Source organism: Ranitomeya variabilis, chromosome 3 (genome assembly GCF_051348905.1).
Source record: "Ranitomeya variabilis isolate aRanVar5 chromosome 3, aRanVar5.hap1, whole genome shotgun sequence".
NCBI lineage: Eukaryota > Metazoa > Chordata > Amphibia > Anura > Dendrobatidae > Ranitomeya > Ranitomeya variabilis.
In genome coordinates this window covers 290,732,454-290,749,663 of record NC_135234.1, presented here as the reverse complement: position 1 = coordinate 290,749,663, position 17,210 = coordinate 290,732,454, and the positions used below count along the sequence as shown (strand labels likewise).

General features: G+C 46.6%; 1 protein-coding gene across 1 annotated transcript in view; it reads right to left on the bottom strand.

Moving 5' to 3' along the window:
* SPDEF (SAM pointed domain containing ETS transcription factor) overlaps positions 1-17,210 on the bottom strand; it is a 604,091-nt gene that overhangs the window by 239,354 nt on the left and 347,527 nt on the right. The window contains exon 2 of the mRNA XM_077299169.1: positions 14,128-14,526. Within this exon, the coding sequence (XP_077155284.1) occupies positions 14,128-14,500 (373 nt within the window). The 5' untranslated portion in view covers positions 14,501-14,526. The remainder of the gene's footprint in view (positions 1-14,127; positions 14,527-17,210) is intronic.

The window sequence follows — 17,210 nt, the reverse complement described above, 5'->3', positions numbered from 1 at the left end:
TATCGCTCCTGTGCAGGAGCGCCGACCCGGAAGTGGAGGATCACCCGACTTCCGGGTCGCCGAACAGCGTGCGTCAGGAGGGGGAGACGCCGGAGAGCTCAAGGAGGCCTCAGGGATGGGCACACACCGGCCAGCTTTGTCCCCGCAAGAGGACGCAGGAGGACCGGGAATGCGGTCCCAGAATCACAAGGGAGACGGGAGGCACAGCGCAGGAGGAAGCCCCGAGAAACCCGACCATTAGTGCCCGGCATCTTTAGAAATACAGGTACACTGCTCAGAGCCGACGCTGCAGCGCACCAGAAATCTCTCCATGCCCCATGGGGGACAGGAAAGACACTGGTTAATGGGAGGTGGGAGGGGCTTTTAACCTCTCGTAGGGTATGGAGACAACCTCCTGGTGGCTGTCGTGGAAGGCTACTAGAGAAAAAGTCCATGCTGTATCGCACAAAGAAAAATAATAATTTATAATAGGTGCAGCATCTTCCATGATGATAATGGGGCTAATATTCAATCTTTTCTTATAGATTTGAGACCAGATCCTCCGCATGAAAAGAGAGGTAGAGGGAGTACCATAGTCATCTGTCTCGGCAAAACAGTAGTAAACAAACAAACAAACTGTAAAGAAAAAACACATAGTTAAGACATAATAGTGAAAACATAACAAAGAAAAACCTAAAAACAAAAATTAAAATCATGAACCGGACAATGATAACCTGTTCCCATCGGATAGGAGATAGGACCGAATAATGTATCAAAACTAAAACGAGGGATGGATGCAGGGGAAAGGATAATCTGAGATTGGGACCACATTATTAGATAATACTGGTCACCAATAAATTTCTTAAAGAAATGAGGCAAAACTCAGCAATTCATTCAGGCCGCTTGGTGCGACCGTGTTGAGTCTGACAATCCAGCTAGCTTCCCGCTGTGCCAGCATCTTTTTGTAGTTTCCCCCTCGTGTACCCAGGTGTATACAGTCGATGCCCCTGACCCGCAACGACCCCGCATCACAATCATGATATAGTTTGAAGTGACGGGGTATCGTCTTTAGATCAGAGGCATCGACTATGCCCCTAGCTGCCTGGATGTCACGTACGTGCTCCCTAGTGCGTATACGGAGCTCTCTTGAAGTTAGACCCACATAAATTAAGGAGCAACCACACGTAGCGTAGTATATAACGTTTGTGGTGCTGCACGATATGTGGTGTCTAATAGAAAATGTCCTAGTACCATCAGACGACGTAAAGGAGGCTGTCCGTACAATATTGGCACAAGCCAAACAATGACCACACTAAAAACAACCAAGTACTGGGCCTCTAGTACTAAAGGGGTTACTAACGGGAGGAACGTAATGACTCCGAACAAGCATGTGTTTTTAGGTTGGGGGACCTCCTTGCTGTCATAGAAGGGAAATCGCCCAGGGCGGGACTCAGGGATGGCTCAGTACCCAGAGTGGGCCAATGCCGGGCAAGAATCTCTCTCATGTTATACCATTCATGGTTATACGTTGTTATAAATCGTACTTTTGAGTCCTCTGGCCCGGTCTTGGCTTTATTGCCTGTAGTATACAGAAAGTCCCTACCATGTGTCCTCCTGGCTCTATCATAGCCTTGCCTGACGCACCTCCGGCTATAGCTGCGTGCCTCAAAGAGTGCCTTAAGAGCCACGGTCTGGGCTTGAAACCTATCCTCTGTAGAGCAGATCCACCTCATTCTCAGGAACTGTCCGACCAGGACGGCCCTCACAGTGGCTGGATTGTGTGCCGAGTCGGCATGAAGCAAAGCGTTGACAGCAGTTGGTTTTCGAAATACATCAGTCTGCACACGACGAAAATTGTCGATCTCCAGACTGATGTCAAGAAAATCAATATGCCTAGTGTCATACTGATAGGTTAAGGAAATGTTAAACGGATTGTCATTCAGCCGACTCATAAAGTCCTCGAGCTGCCGCACCGTGCCCCCCCACAAAAATAGAATATCATCTATATATCTAAGCCAGCACAGCACATGGTCAGCGGCCTGGGCCCCCCCGTCGCCAAACAAGGATCTCTCCTAGTGACCCAGAAAGAGATTGGCGTATGAGGGCGCACAGGCCGCACCCATGACTGTGCCACGCTTCTGAAGATAATAGGAATCCTTGAATACAAAGAAATTATGTGTGAGGACAAAGCGCAACAGTTCGAGGACAAAATCACACAGAGGGCCACCCAGGTCGGAGGCCCCCAGGAAGAGACGGACCGCTTCCAGGCCGTGCTCATGGTCTGTACAGGTGTACAGAGTTTGAACATCTGCAGTGACCAGGAGGACCTCTGGGTCCACAAGGACCCCGTCCACCCTAGTAAGGACGTCCGTTGTGTCCCTGACATACGACGGTAGGACCTCGACCAACGGTTTGAGGTAAAAATCTATAAACTTACAGATCGGGTCACATACACCGTCGATGCCTGACACGATTGGACGTCCCGGGGGGGGTTGACGGCGTCCTTGTGGATCTTGGGTAGAAGATAAAAAGTAGGGACCTTAGGGTGCCTGACCGACAGTCCCTCCCACACCTTTTTTTTAATAATACCCTTTTCCAGAGCATGAGTAAGTATCACTTGTAATTGAGAAGAGAAAGAGAGCATTGGGTTGTGGGTAAGTTTATTATACGTGACGGTATCCTTAAGTTGCCGAAACGCCTCTTTTTTGTACTTATCACATGGCCAGATCACAATGTTTCCCCCCTTATCAGCAGATTTATAAACTACATCAGTATAAGTTTGCTATCTAACATCTGCTCCCTGGGCTACATAGCTCTCCTTAAGGATATGGACTCACGTACATTAAATGACATAGAAATTGAAATTGAGTCCATACAGTTGATTTTAAAAAGGGAGATGTCTGTTGATGCACTTAAAAAACTGAATGATACCATCAATGTTGATCTTCAGAAGTGGGCAACCGAAATAAAGACTAACAAAGCAAGAAAATTCAGGCGAGATGTGCGGGACAAACAGACCGCTAATGTATATAGATGGCGTGGTCAGGGGGACCGTTCCCGCTCCTGCTATAGAAATGTGTCGAGTTTCAGATCTAGGTCACGATCAGTGGCATCAAATGCATCTCGGGATGTGCAACAGACTCAGATGCCAGATCAAGCAGGACCAACGACTTCACAAAATAGAATTACCACCAGACAGGCGTCTAAGAATAAAAGTTCAGCTGGGAGACGGCAGGAAACAGGGACCCAGGGTGGCCTTCAGGTACTTAACCTATCCACAAGAACGTTCACCAATGCACAAATTGCAGTACTAAGCAGGGGCCTGACCTTCTCTCCCACCCACCCTTTTGACTTTTTTACAGCATTGAAAGACCTCCATCTTTTTTTGAGAAAATTGATCTTGCGGAAATTACACCACAAGAATCATGACTCGGCTGATTCCTTGACTGAGACAGAAAGAGAAACATTGCGGATTCTGGAGGAATTGTTGGACGAGCAATCCCCAACGCCTCAAGGTAGGTTCCCGCCTGCCATCATGCCCAGATCAACGAGGTTTCCCCCCTTGTCACTGTGCCCAGCGGTAGACCTGTTTACCAAATTGGTAAGCGCTGATTTAAAAAAACTTTCGTCAAAACGTCAATTTGACAATTTGACATATAATCAATGGTCTGCCACTAGGGAATTACAATCTTATACTGATGTAGTTTATAAATCTGCTGATAAGGGGGGAAACATTGTGATCTGGCCATGTGATAAGTACGAAAAAGAGGCGTTTCGTCAACTTAAGGATATCGTCACGTATACCAAACTTACCCACAACCCAATGCTCTCATTCTCATCTCAATTACAAGTGATACTTACTCATGCTCTGGAAGAGGGTATTATTAAAAAAAAGGTGTGGGAGGGACTGTCGGTCAGGCACCCTAAGGTCCCTACTTTTTATCTTCTACCCAAGATCCACAAGGACGCCGTCAACCCCCCGGGACGTCCGATCGTGTCAGGCATCGACGGTGTATGTGACCCGATCTGTAAGTTTATAGATTTTTACCTCAAACCGTTGGTCGAGGTCCTACCGTCGTATGTCAGGGACACGACGGACGTCCTTACTAGGGTGGACGGGGTCCTTGTGGACCCAGAGGTCCTCCTGGTCACTGCAGATGTTCAAACTCTGTACACCTGTATAGACCATGAGCACGGCCTGGAAGCGGTCCGTCTCTTCCTAGGGGCCTCCGACCTGGGCGGCCCTCTGTGTGATTTTGTCCTCGAGCTGTTGCGCTTTGTCCTCACACATATTTTCTTTGTATTCAAGGATTCCTATTATCTTCAGAAGCGTGGCACAGTCATGGGTGCGGCCTGTGCGCCCTCGTACGCCAATCTTTCTGGGTCACTGGGAGAGATCCTTGTTTGGCAACAGGGGGGCCCAGGCCGCTGACCATGTGCTGTGCTGGCTTAGATATATAGATGATATTCTATTTTTGTGGGGGGGCACGGCGCAGCAGCTCGAGTCCTTTATGAGTCGGCTGAATGACAATTCGTTTAACATTTCCTTAACCTATCAGTATGACACTAGGCATATTGATTTTCTTGACATCAGTCTGGAGATCGACAATTTTCGTCGTGTGCAGACTGATGTATTTAGAAAACCAACTGCTGTCAACGCTTTGCTTCATGCCGACTTGGCACACAATCCAGCCACTGTGAGGGCCGTCCCGGTCGGACAGTTCCTGAGAATGAGGCGGATCTGCTCTACAGAGGATAGGTTTCAAGCCCAGGCCGTGGCTCTTAAGGCACGCTTTGAGGCACGCGGCTATAGCCGGAGGTGCGTCAGGCAAGGCTATGATAGAGCCAGGACGACACATTGTAGAAACCTTCTGTATACTACAGGCAATAAAGCCAAGACCAGGCCAGATGACTCAAAAATACGATTTATAACAACGTATAACCATGAATGGTATAACATGAGAGAGATTCTTGCCCAGCATTGGCCCATTCTGGGTACTGAGCCATCCCTGGGTCCCACCCTGGGCGATTTCCCTTCTATGACAGCAAGGAGGTCCCCCAACCTAAAAAACATGCTTGTTCGGAGTCATTACGTTCCTCCCGTTAGTAACCCCTTTAGTACTAGAGGCCCAGTACTTGGTTGTTTTCAGTGTGGTCATTGTTTGGCTTGTGCCAATATTGTACGGACAGCCTCCTTTACGTCGTCTGACGGTACTAGGACATTTTCTATTAGACACCACATATCGTGCAGCACCACAAACGTTATATACTACGCTACGTGTGGTTGCTCCTTAATTTATGTGGGTCTAACTTCAAGAGAGCTCCGTATACGCACTAGGGAGCACGTACGTGACATCCAGGCAGCTAGGGGCATAGTCGATGCCTCTGATCTACAGTAAAGACGATACCCCGTCACTTCAAACTATATCATGATTGTGATGCGGGGTCATTGCGGGTCAGGGGCATCAACAGTATACACCTGGGTACACGAGGGGGAAACTACAAAAAGATGCTGGCACAGCGGGAAGCTAGCTGGATTGTCAGACTCAACACGGTCGTACCAAGCGGCCTGAATGAATTGCTGAGTTTTGCCTAATTTCTTTAAGAAATTTATTGGTGACCAGTATTATCTAATAATGTGGTCCCAATCTCAGATTATCCTTTCCCCTGCATCCCTCCCTCGTTTTTAGTTTTGATACATTATTCAGTCCTATCTCCTATCCGATGGGAACAGGTTATCATTGTCCGGTTCATGATTTTAATTATTGTTTTTAGGTTTTTCTTTGTTATGTTTTCACTATTATGTCTTAACTATGTGTTTTTTCTTTACAGTTTGTTTGTTTGTTTACTACTGTTTTGCCGAGACAGATGACTATGGTACTCCCTCTACCTCTCTTTTCATGCGGAGGATCTGGTCTCAAGTCTATAAGAAAAGACTGAATATTAGCCCCATTATCATCATGGAAGATGCTGCACCTATTATAAATTATTATTTTTCTTTGTGCGATACAGCATGGACTTTTTTTGATCTCGATGTTGACTGCAAGCTAGTCATAGTTTGGGGCGCTCTGTTTCTTTAGACCGATTTAATCTATGCGTTCATGCTTCCAGATCCTCCCTTATTGGTTTATGTATTATTGTTATGTGGCATTTTTATGTTTTACACATTGGCGGCAGTGCGCATGCGCGGGTTCGGTCTGCCAGCTTCTGCTCCCGGACGGCGCCCTTTCTGCCTCCCACATGTGACCGGGGGGTTTTCGCCGCTCGCGTGCTGTGACGCTGGACGCCGGTCCCAGGTGCAAGACCTGCTGTCTGATCTGCGCATGCGCCGACTATGCCGCACGCTTTTGGCCACTTCCTAGCATGTGATATGTCACATGCTCTAGGTCCGGCCCTTTTTAAGGTCCTTCTCGGCATTTCCCACTATCTCCCCTTGATAAAGCGGTGAATGAATTAAGCGAAACGCGCATCGGGGATCGCTCTGTTCTGGTTCCGGTCCGGTGTGCTGTGTAGCCCATTACATTTGCGGTAAGCACCACGTTCAATATATTCATCATTAGTGACTATTTGTCACTTCATTGTATTTACTATTAAGGTGGATTCCTGCAGCTTGTTTTACTACCAGTCTGCTGATTTTATCAGACTGGTTTAGACCTTGGGCTCCGCACACCGGGTGGATAACGGTTTCCTCTTTCCATCCTTCTTGCACCTTGTATTTAAAAGTTTGTAAACATAATACTGTTATATATTTGCTTGATTATATGTGTATTTACACTTTGTATATGTAATAAATTTGTACACCCATCATACTCCTATATTTCTCTTGCTTGTATCAGAATGAAGGTAGTCATCAACGCTACATTGCTTCCCTCACTGTAAGCCCACCGGTTAGGACACCACCAGCAGCAAATGTGGAGGTATCGTCGCAAGGCAAAAGCAGTCAGGGAATCACAAGGTTATTGGTAGGAAACACTGTATGTAGGCCAACATCAAGAATACCATCACCAACCCTCTCTCAATCCGCCATGTCCACCACCACCACCGCTAGTTCCACCATATGCAGCTCTCCAGTCCAGCTCACCCTACAAGAGACTCTCATTAGGAAAAGAAAGTACTCATCCTCTCCTCCGCGTACACAGGGTTTGAACGCCCACATTGCTATACTAATCTCGTTAGAGATGATGCCCTACCGGTTGGTTGAATGCGAAGCTTTCAAAGACCTGATGGCCTATGCAGTACCATGCTATGACCTACCCAGTGGGCACTTCTTTGCGAGAAAAGCCATTCCAGCCCTCCACCAGCATGTCAGAGGCAATCAGTCAGTGGAAAGGTGCACCTCACAACAGATGCATGGACCAATAGGCATGGCCAGGGACGTAACATCTCCATCACGGCGCACTGGGTTAATGTGGTGGATGCAGGGTCCACGGGGACAGCCATAGTGGGTCAGTTCTGCCTAGCCCACGGTCTAGGAAACAGTTGGCTGTAGGCGTTCGCCACCCCTCCTCCTCCTCCTCCAGAAGCGTAAGCTTGTCCACAGAGTGCAGTTGCACGACCACTCCATCCGCAGCTGCCAGTGTTGCACATGAGGTGTCCCAATATCGAACAGCTAGTGGTAAGCGTCAGCAGGCTGTGTTACAAATGAAGTGGTTAGGCGACAACAGACACACCGTGGAAGTACTGGCCGAGTACTTGCAGCAAGAAACTCAGTCATGGCTGGGCAGTGTACATCTTGAGGCAGGCAAGGTAGTCAGTGACAACGGAAGGAATTTTATGGCTGCCATAGCCCTTTCAGAACTGAAACACATACCTTGCCTGGCTCACACCTTGAACCTGGTGGTGCAGTGCTTCCTGAAAAATTATCCAGGGTTACCAGCCCTGCTCCTAAATGTGCGAAGACTTTGCTCGCACATCCGCCGGTCGCCCGTACACTCCAGCTGTATGCTGAACCATCAGCAATCACTGAATCTTCCCCAGCACTGCCTAATAATCGACATTGCAACAAGGTGGAACTCCACACTGCACATGGTTCAGAGGCTGTCCGAACAGAGGCATGCTGTAATTTATTTGTGGGAGGATACATATACACGGGCAGGCACTTGGATGGCAGATATGGAGTTGTCTGGTGTGCAGTGGTCGAAGCTTCAAGACCTCTGTCAAGTCCTTCAGTGTTTTGAGGAATGCACACGGCTGGTAAGTGCAGACGACGCCATCAAAAGCATGATCATCCCACTAATGCGTCTGCTGATGCAAAGTTTGACGCACATTAAGGAGCAGGCATCTGCAGCCGAGGAGGAGGGAAGCCTTGATGACAGTCAGCCATTGTCTGCTCAGGGAACTGTCCTGGACGAGGTGGCGGACGAAGAGGAGGAGGAGGAGGAGGAGGATGATGGGGATGAATATTTATGGGAGGAGGATGCTTCTCAGGGGGCAATAGAAACTGGTGGCGTTGCAAGTTCAGGTACTGGGTTTTTGCGGGACATAAGTGATGTTGATCTGCAAGAAAGTGCTCCTCAACCCAGCACAAGCAGTGAATTGACACCTGGAACATTAGCCCACATGGCTGAGTATGCCTTTTGTATCCTAAAAAGGGACCCCCGCATTATGAAAATGATGACCGATGACGATTACTGGTTGGCCTGCCTCCTGGATCCACGATATAAAGGGAAATTACAAAATATCACGCCACATGAGAACCTTGAGCAAATATTGGCTACCAAACAAGCAACTCTTGTAGACCGTTTGGTTCAGGCATTCCCAGCACACAGTGGCGGTGATGGTTCTCACACGAGCCGTAGGGGGCAACATGGCAGAGGTGTTAGAGGTGCACAAATCTTAAGTGGCGTTGGACAGAGGGGTTTTATGACCAGGTTGTGGAGTGATTTCGCAATGACCGCTGACACGACAGGTACTGCTACATCGATTCAAAGTGACAGGAGACAGCATTGTCCAATATGGTTACGAACTACTTTTCCTCCCTTTTTGATGTTCTCCCTCACAGGTCATTCCCCTTTGATTACTGGGCATCTAAAATAGACACCTGGCCTGAATTGGCAGAATATGCATTACAGGAGCTCGCTTGCCCTGCTGCTAGTGTGCTATCAGAAAGAGTCTTAAGTGCTGCTGGTTCAATACTGACCGAAAAAAGGACACATCTGGCTACCCGAAATGTTCATGATCTAACCTTCATTAAAATGAACTAATCATGGATTTCAAATTATTTGACCCCACCTTCCCCTGCTGACACGTAGCTTGCCTGAAAAAATGTCTTGCTTTTGGCCTCCTCTTACTGACTGCTCCAATTCCTCCATTTGCAGCTGCTGAATGTCCACCATAGGCCATTTTTATACCTCCCTAAATGGGCTGAATCCCCCCACAGGGCCATGGTCACCACCTGGCGCAAGCACCAGTGCGAGTGCCGTTTGCCTGGACAGGTGGGTGGGTCCACTCTTGGGCGACGGCACTGGCACAGGGTCCCTCATAGTACAATGAAGTGTCTCTGATGATGGTGGTGCACAACCAACGTCAGACACACCGTCATAATATGAGGGGCCCTGTGCCAGTACTGCCGCCCACGAGAGAGTGTTCCCCCCCAGCTCGAACAGTGCTCTACCACTTGCAATACTTACCTCTCCCCGCTCCACCACTGTGTAGTCTGTGCTGTTAAATCCTTCAATGGCACTGCCAATACAAATTTGTTGAAATGATAGATGATAGTTAAAATATACAGGGGCCCTGGCCTCCATTTAGACCAGTTAATACTTTGCACCTACTACCACTGTCTGCTACTCAGCAGAGGAGCCCACCCCTGTACCTAGCTATGCCACCTGTTTATTTATGAACAATTCTTTGGCAGACATTTAGCCCACTTTATTATTTGGGCCTACTAACTATGTCTGCCGCTCATTACAGTTGTCCTCCACTGAACAAAGCAATGCCGCCTGTTTAGTCCTTTTACCACATTTGAACTGCATTTAGCCCACTTTATTATTTGGGCCTACTAACTGTGTCTGCCGCTCATTACAGTTGTCCTCCACTGAACAAAGCAATGCCGCCTGTTTAGTCCTTTTACCACATTTGAACTGCATTTAGCCCACTTTATTATTTGGGCCTACTAACTGTGTCTGCCGCTCATTACAGTTGTCCTCCACTGAACAAAGCAATGCCGCCTGTTTAGTCCTTTTACCACATTTGAACTGCATTTAGCCCACTTTATTATTTGGGCCTACTAACTGTGTCTGCCGCTCATTACAGTTGTCCTCCACTGAACAAAGCAATGCCGCCTGTTTAGTCCTTTTACCACATTTGAACTGCATTTAGCCCACTTTATTATTTGGGCCTACTAACTGTGTCTGCCGCTCATTACAGTTGTCCTCCACTGAACAAAGCAATGCCGCCTGTTTAGTCCTTTTACCACATTTGAACTGCATTTAGCCCACTTTATTATTTGGGCCTATATCTGTGTTTCCTCCTCATCCTGCCCATTGCCCAGCCACAGCTAGATGAGTCTGCTGGTACATTGACCCAGACCACTACATTCCCCTTGCACTCTACACACCCAGAATCTGACCCTGCTGAAAGGCAGATTCCCCTTCCCGCATACTAGACCAACTTACACGGGGACAAAGAGGAAGGTGCAGATTAAAGTGCAGGTTCCTTCATCAGGTAGGGGGGGCATACACATAGGCAACGTCACTGGCACAGGGCCCCTCATAGTACGCAAAAGTGTCTCTGCCGGTGGGAGGCGCCACCCGCCGTCAAACACACCGCCGTACTATGAGGGGCCCTGTGCCAGAGCCAATGCCAATGAGTGGGCCCCCACTGCTTGCTCACGATTACAGCACTTCCAAAGTTGAAATACTTACCTCTCCCTGCTCCACCGCCGTGATGTATTCTGCGTTTCCTGGGCCCACGAAAATCTTGAGCCAGCCCTAACCCCCCCACAACTTTAGCCAAATGACCCCTAGTTTTCAATGCCTAACTATTATTATAAAGTAAATTAAGATTGACAAGCTTCAGTAATAAGAATTGATGTTTTTGGCATAAAAATGGGGCACTGTAGTTGTTTTCCTGTCCTCCACTCACTGCCGACTTTGATTCCCCATTGAGTTGCATTGGGTTTCGTGTTTAAGTCGGCCCCCGACTTTTCGCAACTATCGTCCGATTTCACCCAACCGCGAAATCCGACTCGATCCGAAAAAAGTAAAAGTCGCTCAACTCTAGTGTACAGTTCTGGTCTCCGGTGTATAAGAAAGACATAGCTGAACTAGAGTGGGTGCAGAGAAGAGCGACTGGGGGGTCTGCAATAATAGGACAGGTTATTACACTTGGGGTTATTTAGTTTTGAAAATCGAAGGCTTAGGGGTGGTCTTATTACAATGTATAAGTACACGAGGGGACAGTACAAAGACCTTTCTAATGATCTTTTCTGGTAGATCTGAGACAGGGGCAAGGGGGCATCCTCTACTTCTGGAGGAAAGAAGGTTTAAAGGGACACTGTCACCTGAATTTGGAGGGAACATTTTTCAGCCATAGGGGCGGGGTTTTCGGTTGTTTCATTCACCCTTTCCTTACCAGCTGGCTGCATGCTGGCTGCAATATTGGATTGAAGTTCATTCTCTGTCCTCCGAAGTACATGCCTGCACAAGGCAATCTTGCCTTACGCAGGCGTGTACTATGGAGGACAGAGAATGAACTTCAATCCAATATTGCAGCCAGCATGCAGCCAGCGGGTAAGGAAAGGGTGAATCAAACACCCGAAAACCCCGCCCCTATGGCTGAAAATTGTTCCCTCCAAATTCAGGTGACAGAGTCCTTTTAAAGGGATCCTGTCACCCCGTTTTTTCCGTATGAGATAAAAATAGCGTTAAATAGGGGCAGAGCTGTGCTTTACATTAGTGTATTTTTTGTGCCTTTATTCCCCACCTATGCTGCCGAAATACCTTTGTAAAGTCGCCGTTTTGGGCTGTCACTCACGCTGGTCTGGTCAGATGGGCGTGGTGACATCGCTGTTTCTTCCCCCAGATCTTGCTTATTTTTCCATTGGTGGCGTAGTGGTTTGCGCATGCCCAAGTGCCGAATCCATTGCGCAGCTGAAGGAAAAGAGCGCGATCTGCGCTATTCCCCTGGTGATCGGTGGGGGTGGCCATCTTTCTGTGGCCGCGCGTGTGCAGACGGAGCGTTCTGCTGCCCGGGGCTTCAGGAACATGGCCGCGGGATGCCGCGCGTGCGCAGATGGAGATCGCGGCGGCCATTTTCCTGAAGCCGAGATGCAAACTCGGCTTCAGGAAAATGGCCGCCGCGATCTCCATCTGCGCACGCGTGGCATCCCGCGGCCATTTTCCTGAAGCCCCGGGCAGCAGAGCGCTCCATCTGCGCACGCGCGGCCACAGGAAGATGGCCGCCCCCACGATCACCAGGGGAATAGCGCAGATCGCGCTCTTTTCCTTCAGCTGCGCAGTGGATTCGCCTGTTGGGCATGCGCACACCACTACGCCACCAACGGAAAGATGAGCAGGATCTGGGGGAAGATGTCACCACGCCCATATGACCAGACCAGCGTGAGTGACAGCCCAAAATGGTGACTTTACAAAGGTATTTCGGCAGCATAGGTGGGGAATAAAGGCACAAAAAATACACTAATGTAAAGCACAGCTCTGCCTCTATTTAACGCTATTTTTATCTCATACGGAAAAAACGGGGTGACAGGTTCCCTTTAATTATAATAACCGACACGGATTCTTTACTGTAAGAGCAGTGAGACTATGGAACTCTTGGCCGTATGATGTTAAAATGAGTGATTCATTACTAAAATTTAAGAAGGGACTGGATACCTTTCTTGAAAAGTATAATGTTACAGGTTATATACACTAGATTCCTTGATAGGACAGTGATCCAGGGAACTACAGTAGTCTGGTTGCCGTATGTTGAGTTTTCTTCCCCAATGTGGAGTTTACTGTTTGCCTCATGCATATTGTTTGCCTTCCTCTGGATCAACATGTTAGGGCATGTTAGGTTAGGACATGAGTTGAACTAGATGGACTTAAAGTCTTCCTTCAAGCTGAAAAAAAAACCAACTATGTTACTATGTTCTTCTGGCGACTCGACTATGCAGCCCATTTTTCTCAAGTGCCTCCTTATTGTGCATCTTTAAACAGCCACATCCCTAGTTTTCAGAGAGTCCTGTATTTCAGCTGATGTTATTTGTGGGTATTTCTTTGCATCCTGAACAATTTTCCTGGCAGTTGTGGATGACATTTTTGTTGGTGTACATGACCGCTGTTTTGTTTTTACAGCGCCCCTGATTTTCCATTTGTTAATCACAGTTTGAACATTGCTGACTGGCATTGTTCATTCATAGATATCTTTTTGTATCCCTTTCCTGTTTTATACAATTCAACTACCTTTTCCCGTAGATCCGCTGACAATTCTTTTGCTTTCCCCATGACTCACAATCCAGAAATGTCAGTGGCTGGATGAAAGATGCAAGAGTCTGTCAGTAGTTTGACAATAAATGGCTTAGTCCAACCACTTATTTACACATGCTGTTATATAGTAAAAAATGAGTGAAGGCATCTCAAAGGTGGGTGATTTTTTTTTTTCTTTTTTTTTTTTTTTTTTTTTAGAAAAGATAAGATCTACTGGTAAAAAATCCCATCAAAGTCATGGCTTTCTTTAAAACCCACAAAAAAAAAAAGTTTGGTTGCAGGAAAACTAGCTCTGCTTTCTTGTGAAACATATGTAAATATGGTTGACAAGAAAGCAGTGCTAGGCTATATTCAAAACTGTTTTCTTACCAATTAAGCTCTGCTAAAAAACCATTGGGATGAAAATAAATAGCTTTTGTAGCATTACGGTAACTTTATGAAAGTACATTTTAATCACAGAAAAAAAATAGACATTGCACTTAATGACACTGGTTTGGAAGAGGGCTGTGGAGAAGATTATAATGCCTTTTTTTGTAGGAAGTAGTAAGCAAGTTGCTAACTCATAGTTCTTCTTTGAACTACTATTCGGAATATACCAAGAAAACCATATAACACATATTCCATATAGCACATTAGAATATCTACCTATAGCATCATATTAATAGCAACAATATTTCCAAAATCAGTAAACATATTGCACTATGCATGAAATACCACTCACCTGCTGAAATATTGAGCAGTTTGCAAGCTGTTTCAATATCTTTCAATACTTCTCCCACTACCATGGTTTGCATTTGTTCAAGGGAAGGATCTTCATGTAGTGATGTTTGATACTCTAATTCATGGTGAGGTCCTTGACTGTCTATTACAGGGCACTGTTCAGGTTCTTTTGCCTCTTCACCTCTGGAACCACTTGGCACCACATTTTTAGGAGCCCAGCTTCCTCCATCACTACTATATAAAATGTCACAAAATGGCACATAGTACCCAGTTGCCCCCTCTTCAAGAGGTTTATCTAGGCTAGTGAGGGAAGAATCCTGTAGCTCCAAGTGTGTGTGTGTAACACTGGGAAGGTTTGTCCCACTGCTGCCCATTCCGAAGTATTTCTATGCAGAAAAACCTGAAGGAGAAGTAATTAAAAGAATAAGATTATCTATTATAATTTGGCGCAAGTTTTTGGTTGTTGTTTTAAAAATAATATGCAGGTATGATGTGGACTTTACTAAAATAAGAAAAATGCTGCAGATATGCAATATGTTCTGTGTATTATTGTCACAGGTGCCCTGTTCATGTATGCCTTTAAGAAATTCATAGGGCTTCCACAGATAGGCTTAGTACAAGCCACTCCATCTACCAGATCACAGGCCTTGCCCTGGCCTTTACCCTTTAACCCCTGGTGGCAAGAAGTGTCATCATGCAGACAGGGCCTGCTTTAGGCAAAGTGGGGCCCTAGGCAAAGTTTAAAATGGGGCCCCAAATGCTAACATATTGCACATCACACAGAAGCATTTCTGCTGTATTTACATGCGCTGATCTCAGGCCGCTAAACGAGTGTGATCGACAATACTGAAGTCGTTGGACGCTTGTTTCCTGGCCTCTTTCCACCATCTGAGAAAGAATTAAGGGGACAGAACGATCACTAATAGATCACCATACAGTATCAGGTTATCAGCAGCACATCTACAGTTTATACCGGCGATGTGCTGCTGAGAACAATGATTTTTATTCCGGCATAAACAATCCAATCACCCAATGAATATGCAGCATTTTGCTTGTTTAGTATAATAAGCCCCATAGTCCTCCATATAATATAATGTGCCCCATAGTCCTCCATATAGTATAATACACTCCTCACAGTGCTCCATATAGTATAATGCACCGCCATAGTCATCCATGTAGTACAATTCACTTCCCATAGCATAATGCACCCCATAGTTCTTCATATAGTATAACGTATTCCCCATAGTCCTCGATACAATATACTTCAGCCCACATATAGTATAATGCAGCCACCACCCCACAGAGTATAATGTAACCCCCCCACAGAGTATAATGTAACCTCCCCATAGAATATAATGCAGCCCCTCATATAGTATATTGTAGCCCCCTCATAGAGTATGATGCAATCACCCCTCATAGAATATAAATATAATACAGCCTAGAATATAATGTAGCCCCGAACAGGATATAATACAGCCCACCTCCCCATAGAATATAATGTAGCCCCATCCAAGGGTATGATGCAATCATCCCTCATAAAATCTAATAAAGCCCCCACAGAATATAATGCAGCCCCCTCCATAGAATATAATGTACCCCCCAAATATATAACACAGCCACATAGTATATAGCAAAGCCTCCCCCATAGAACATAATATAACCCCATAGTATACAGCACAGCCCACACAGTAGTATACAGCACAGCCCACACAGTAGTATACAGCACTGCCCACACAGTAGTATACAGCACTGCCCACACAGTAGTATACAGCACTGCCCACACAGTAGTATACAGCACTGCCCACAGTAGTATACAGCACAGCTCACATCCCCCCCTTCCCTCCCCGCCTCTCTCCTCCCGAGAATGGCCCCACAGTCCAGTAAAAAAAACAAAAACAAAAAAAACACAAGCTCCTCACCTCTCCCTGAGCCCGCGCTGCTCCCGTGTCGATGGCTGCCGCTGCACTGCCTGACACACAGTGAGTATGCGATGACGCGCACCCGCTGTGTCTGAGGCAGAGCAGGGAATGATGGGAGAGGGAGCATCAGGTGACGCTCTCTCCTCCATAATTGCTTTGAACTGTACCGGCAGATGCCGGTATAGTTCAATGCGGTGGGGGAGTCGGCGCTGGTGGCAGACGGGCCCCCCTGCCTCACAAGGGCCCCATAGTGGCTGCATGACTTGCCGCTAGCTGGGGGCCCCTGGGGGAGTGGGGGCCCCAGGCAGCTGCCTGGTCTGCCTTCCCCTAACGCCGGCCCTGCTGTTACTGTACGGGCTACTCCACTCCCTTTACTTGGCAGCCACACAGCGGTACACCTTGTAGATGAGGGCCAGAGAGAACATATGCTCCAGTGAATGGCAAGCACTGCATCAAGTGGCCTCTCTTCCTCTTCCTTCACCTTAACATCACACACAGTGCAATCCTCAGAGGTGGCACCCCAAAAACCCTTGTTTCCCCCACATCACAAATTTCCAAACTCCCAACTGACTGAAGAAGCACACACAGGCCATTCTGCAGAGCTGTTCGCATATTCTGTTCCATGGGCATCAGAGGTCTGCTCCAAAGATTTAGAGAATCCAGAGGAAAGCATCTTTTAATTTTTTTTATATGTATAATTTTTTTTTTCAGAGACATGCTTTCACATATGAGATATGATAATAATCTTATATCTGGATACACTCATAAGAGTTTAATTGTAGCAGACTCGTTTGTTTGGATATTTTTTGTAACATTTATAGTCACCATTTGTTCAAGTATGCTTTTGGTATAAATTGTTCAGTGCAGTATTTGCAAGACTCTAACCCACCATATCTCTGTAAGGCCGGCGTAACACTAGGCGTAAGAAAATACGGTCCGTTTTTTACGGCCGAAATACGCAGTAATTGTCCAAAAACACTGTTCCGTATTCAATGCGAGGATGCGAATTTTACGCCCAAATTTATCCGCGTGTCATCCATATGGCATCCGTACGGCATTTTTTTTCCTCACAGGCTTGCAAATGGACATATCATGGATCCATCGGCTCAAATATTCTTAAAAACATATATGCAGATTATATATATATATATATATATATATATAT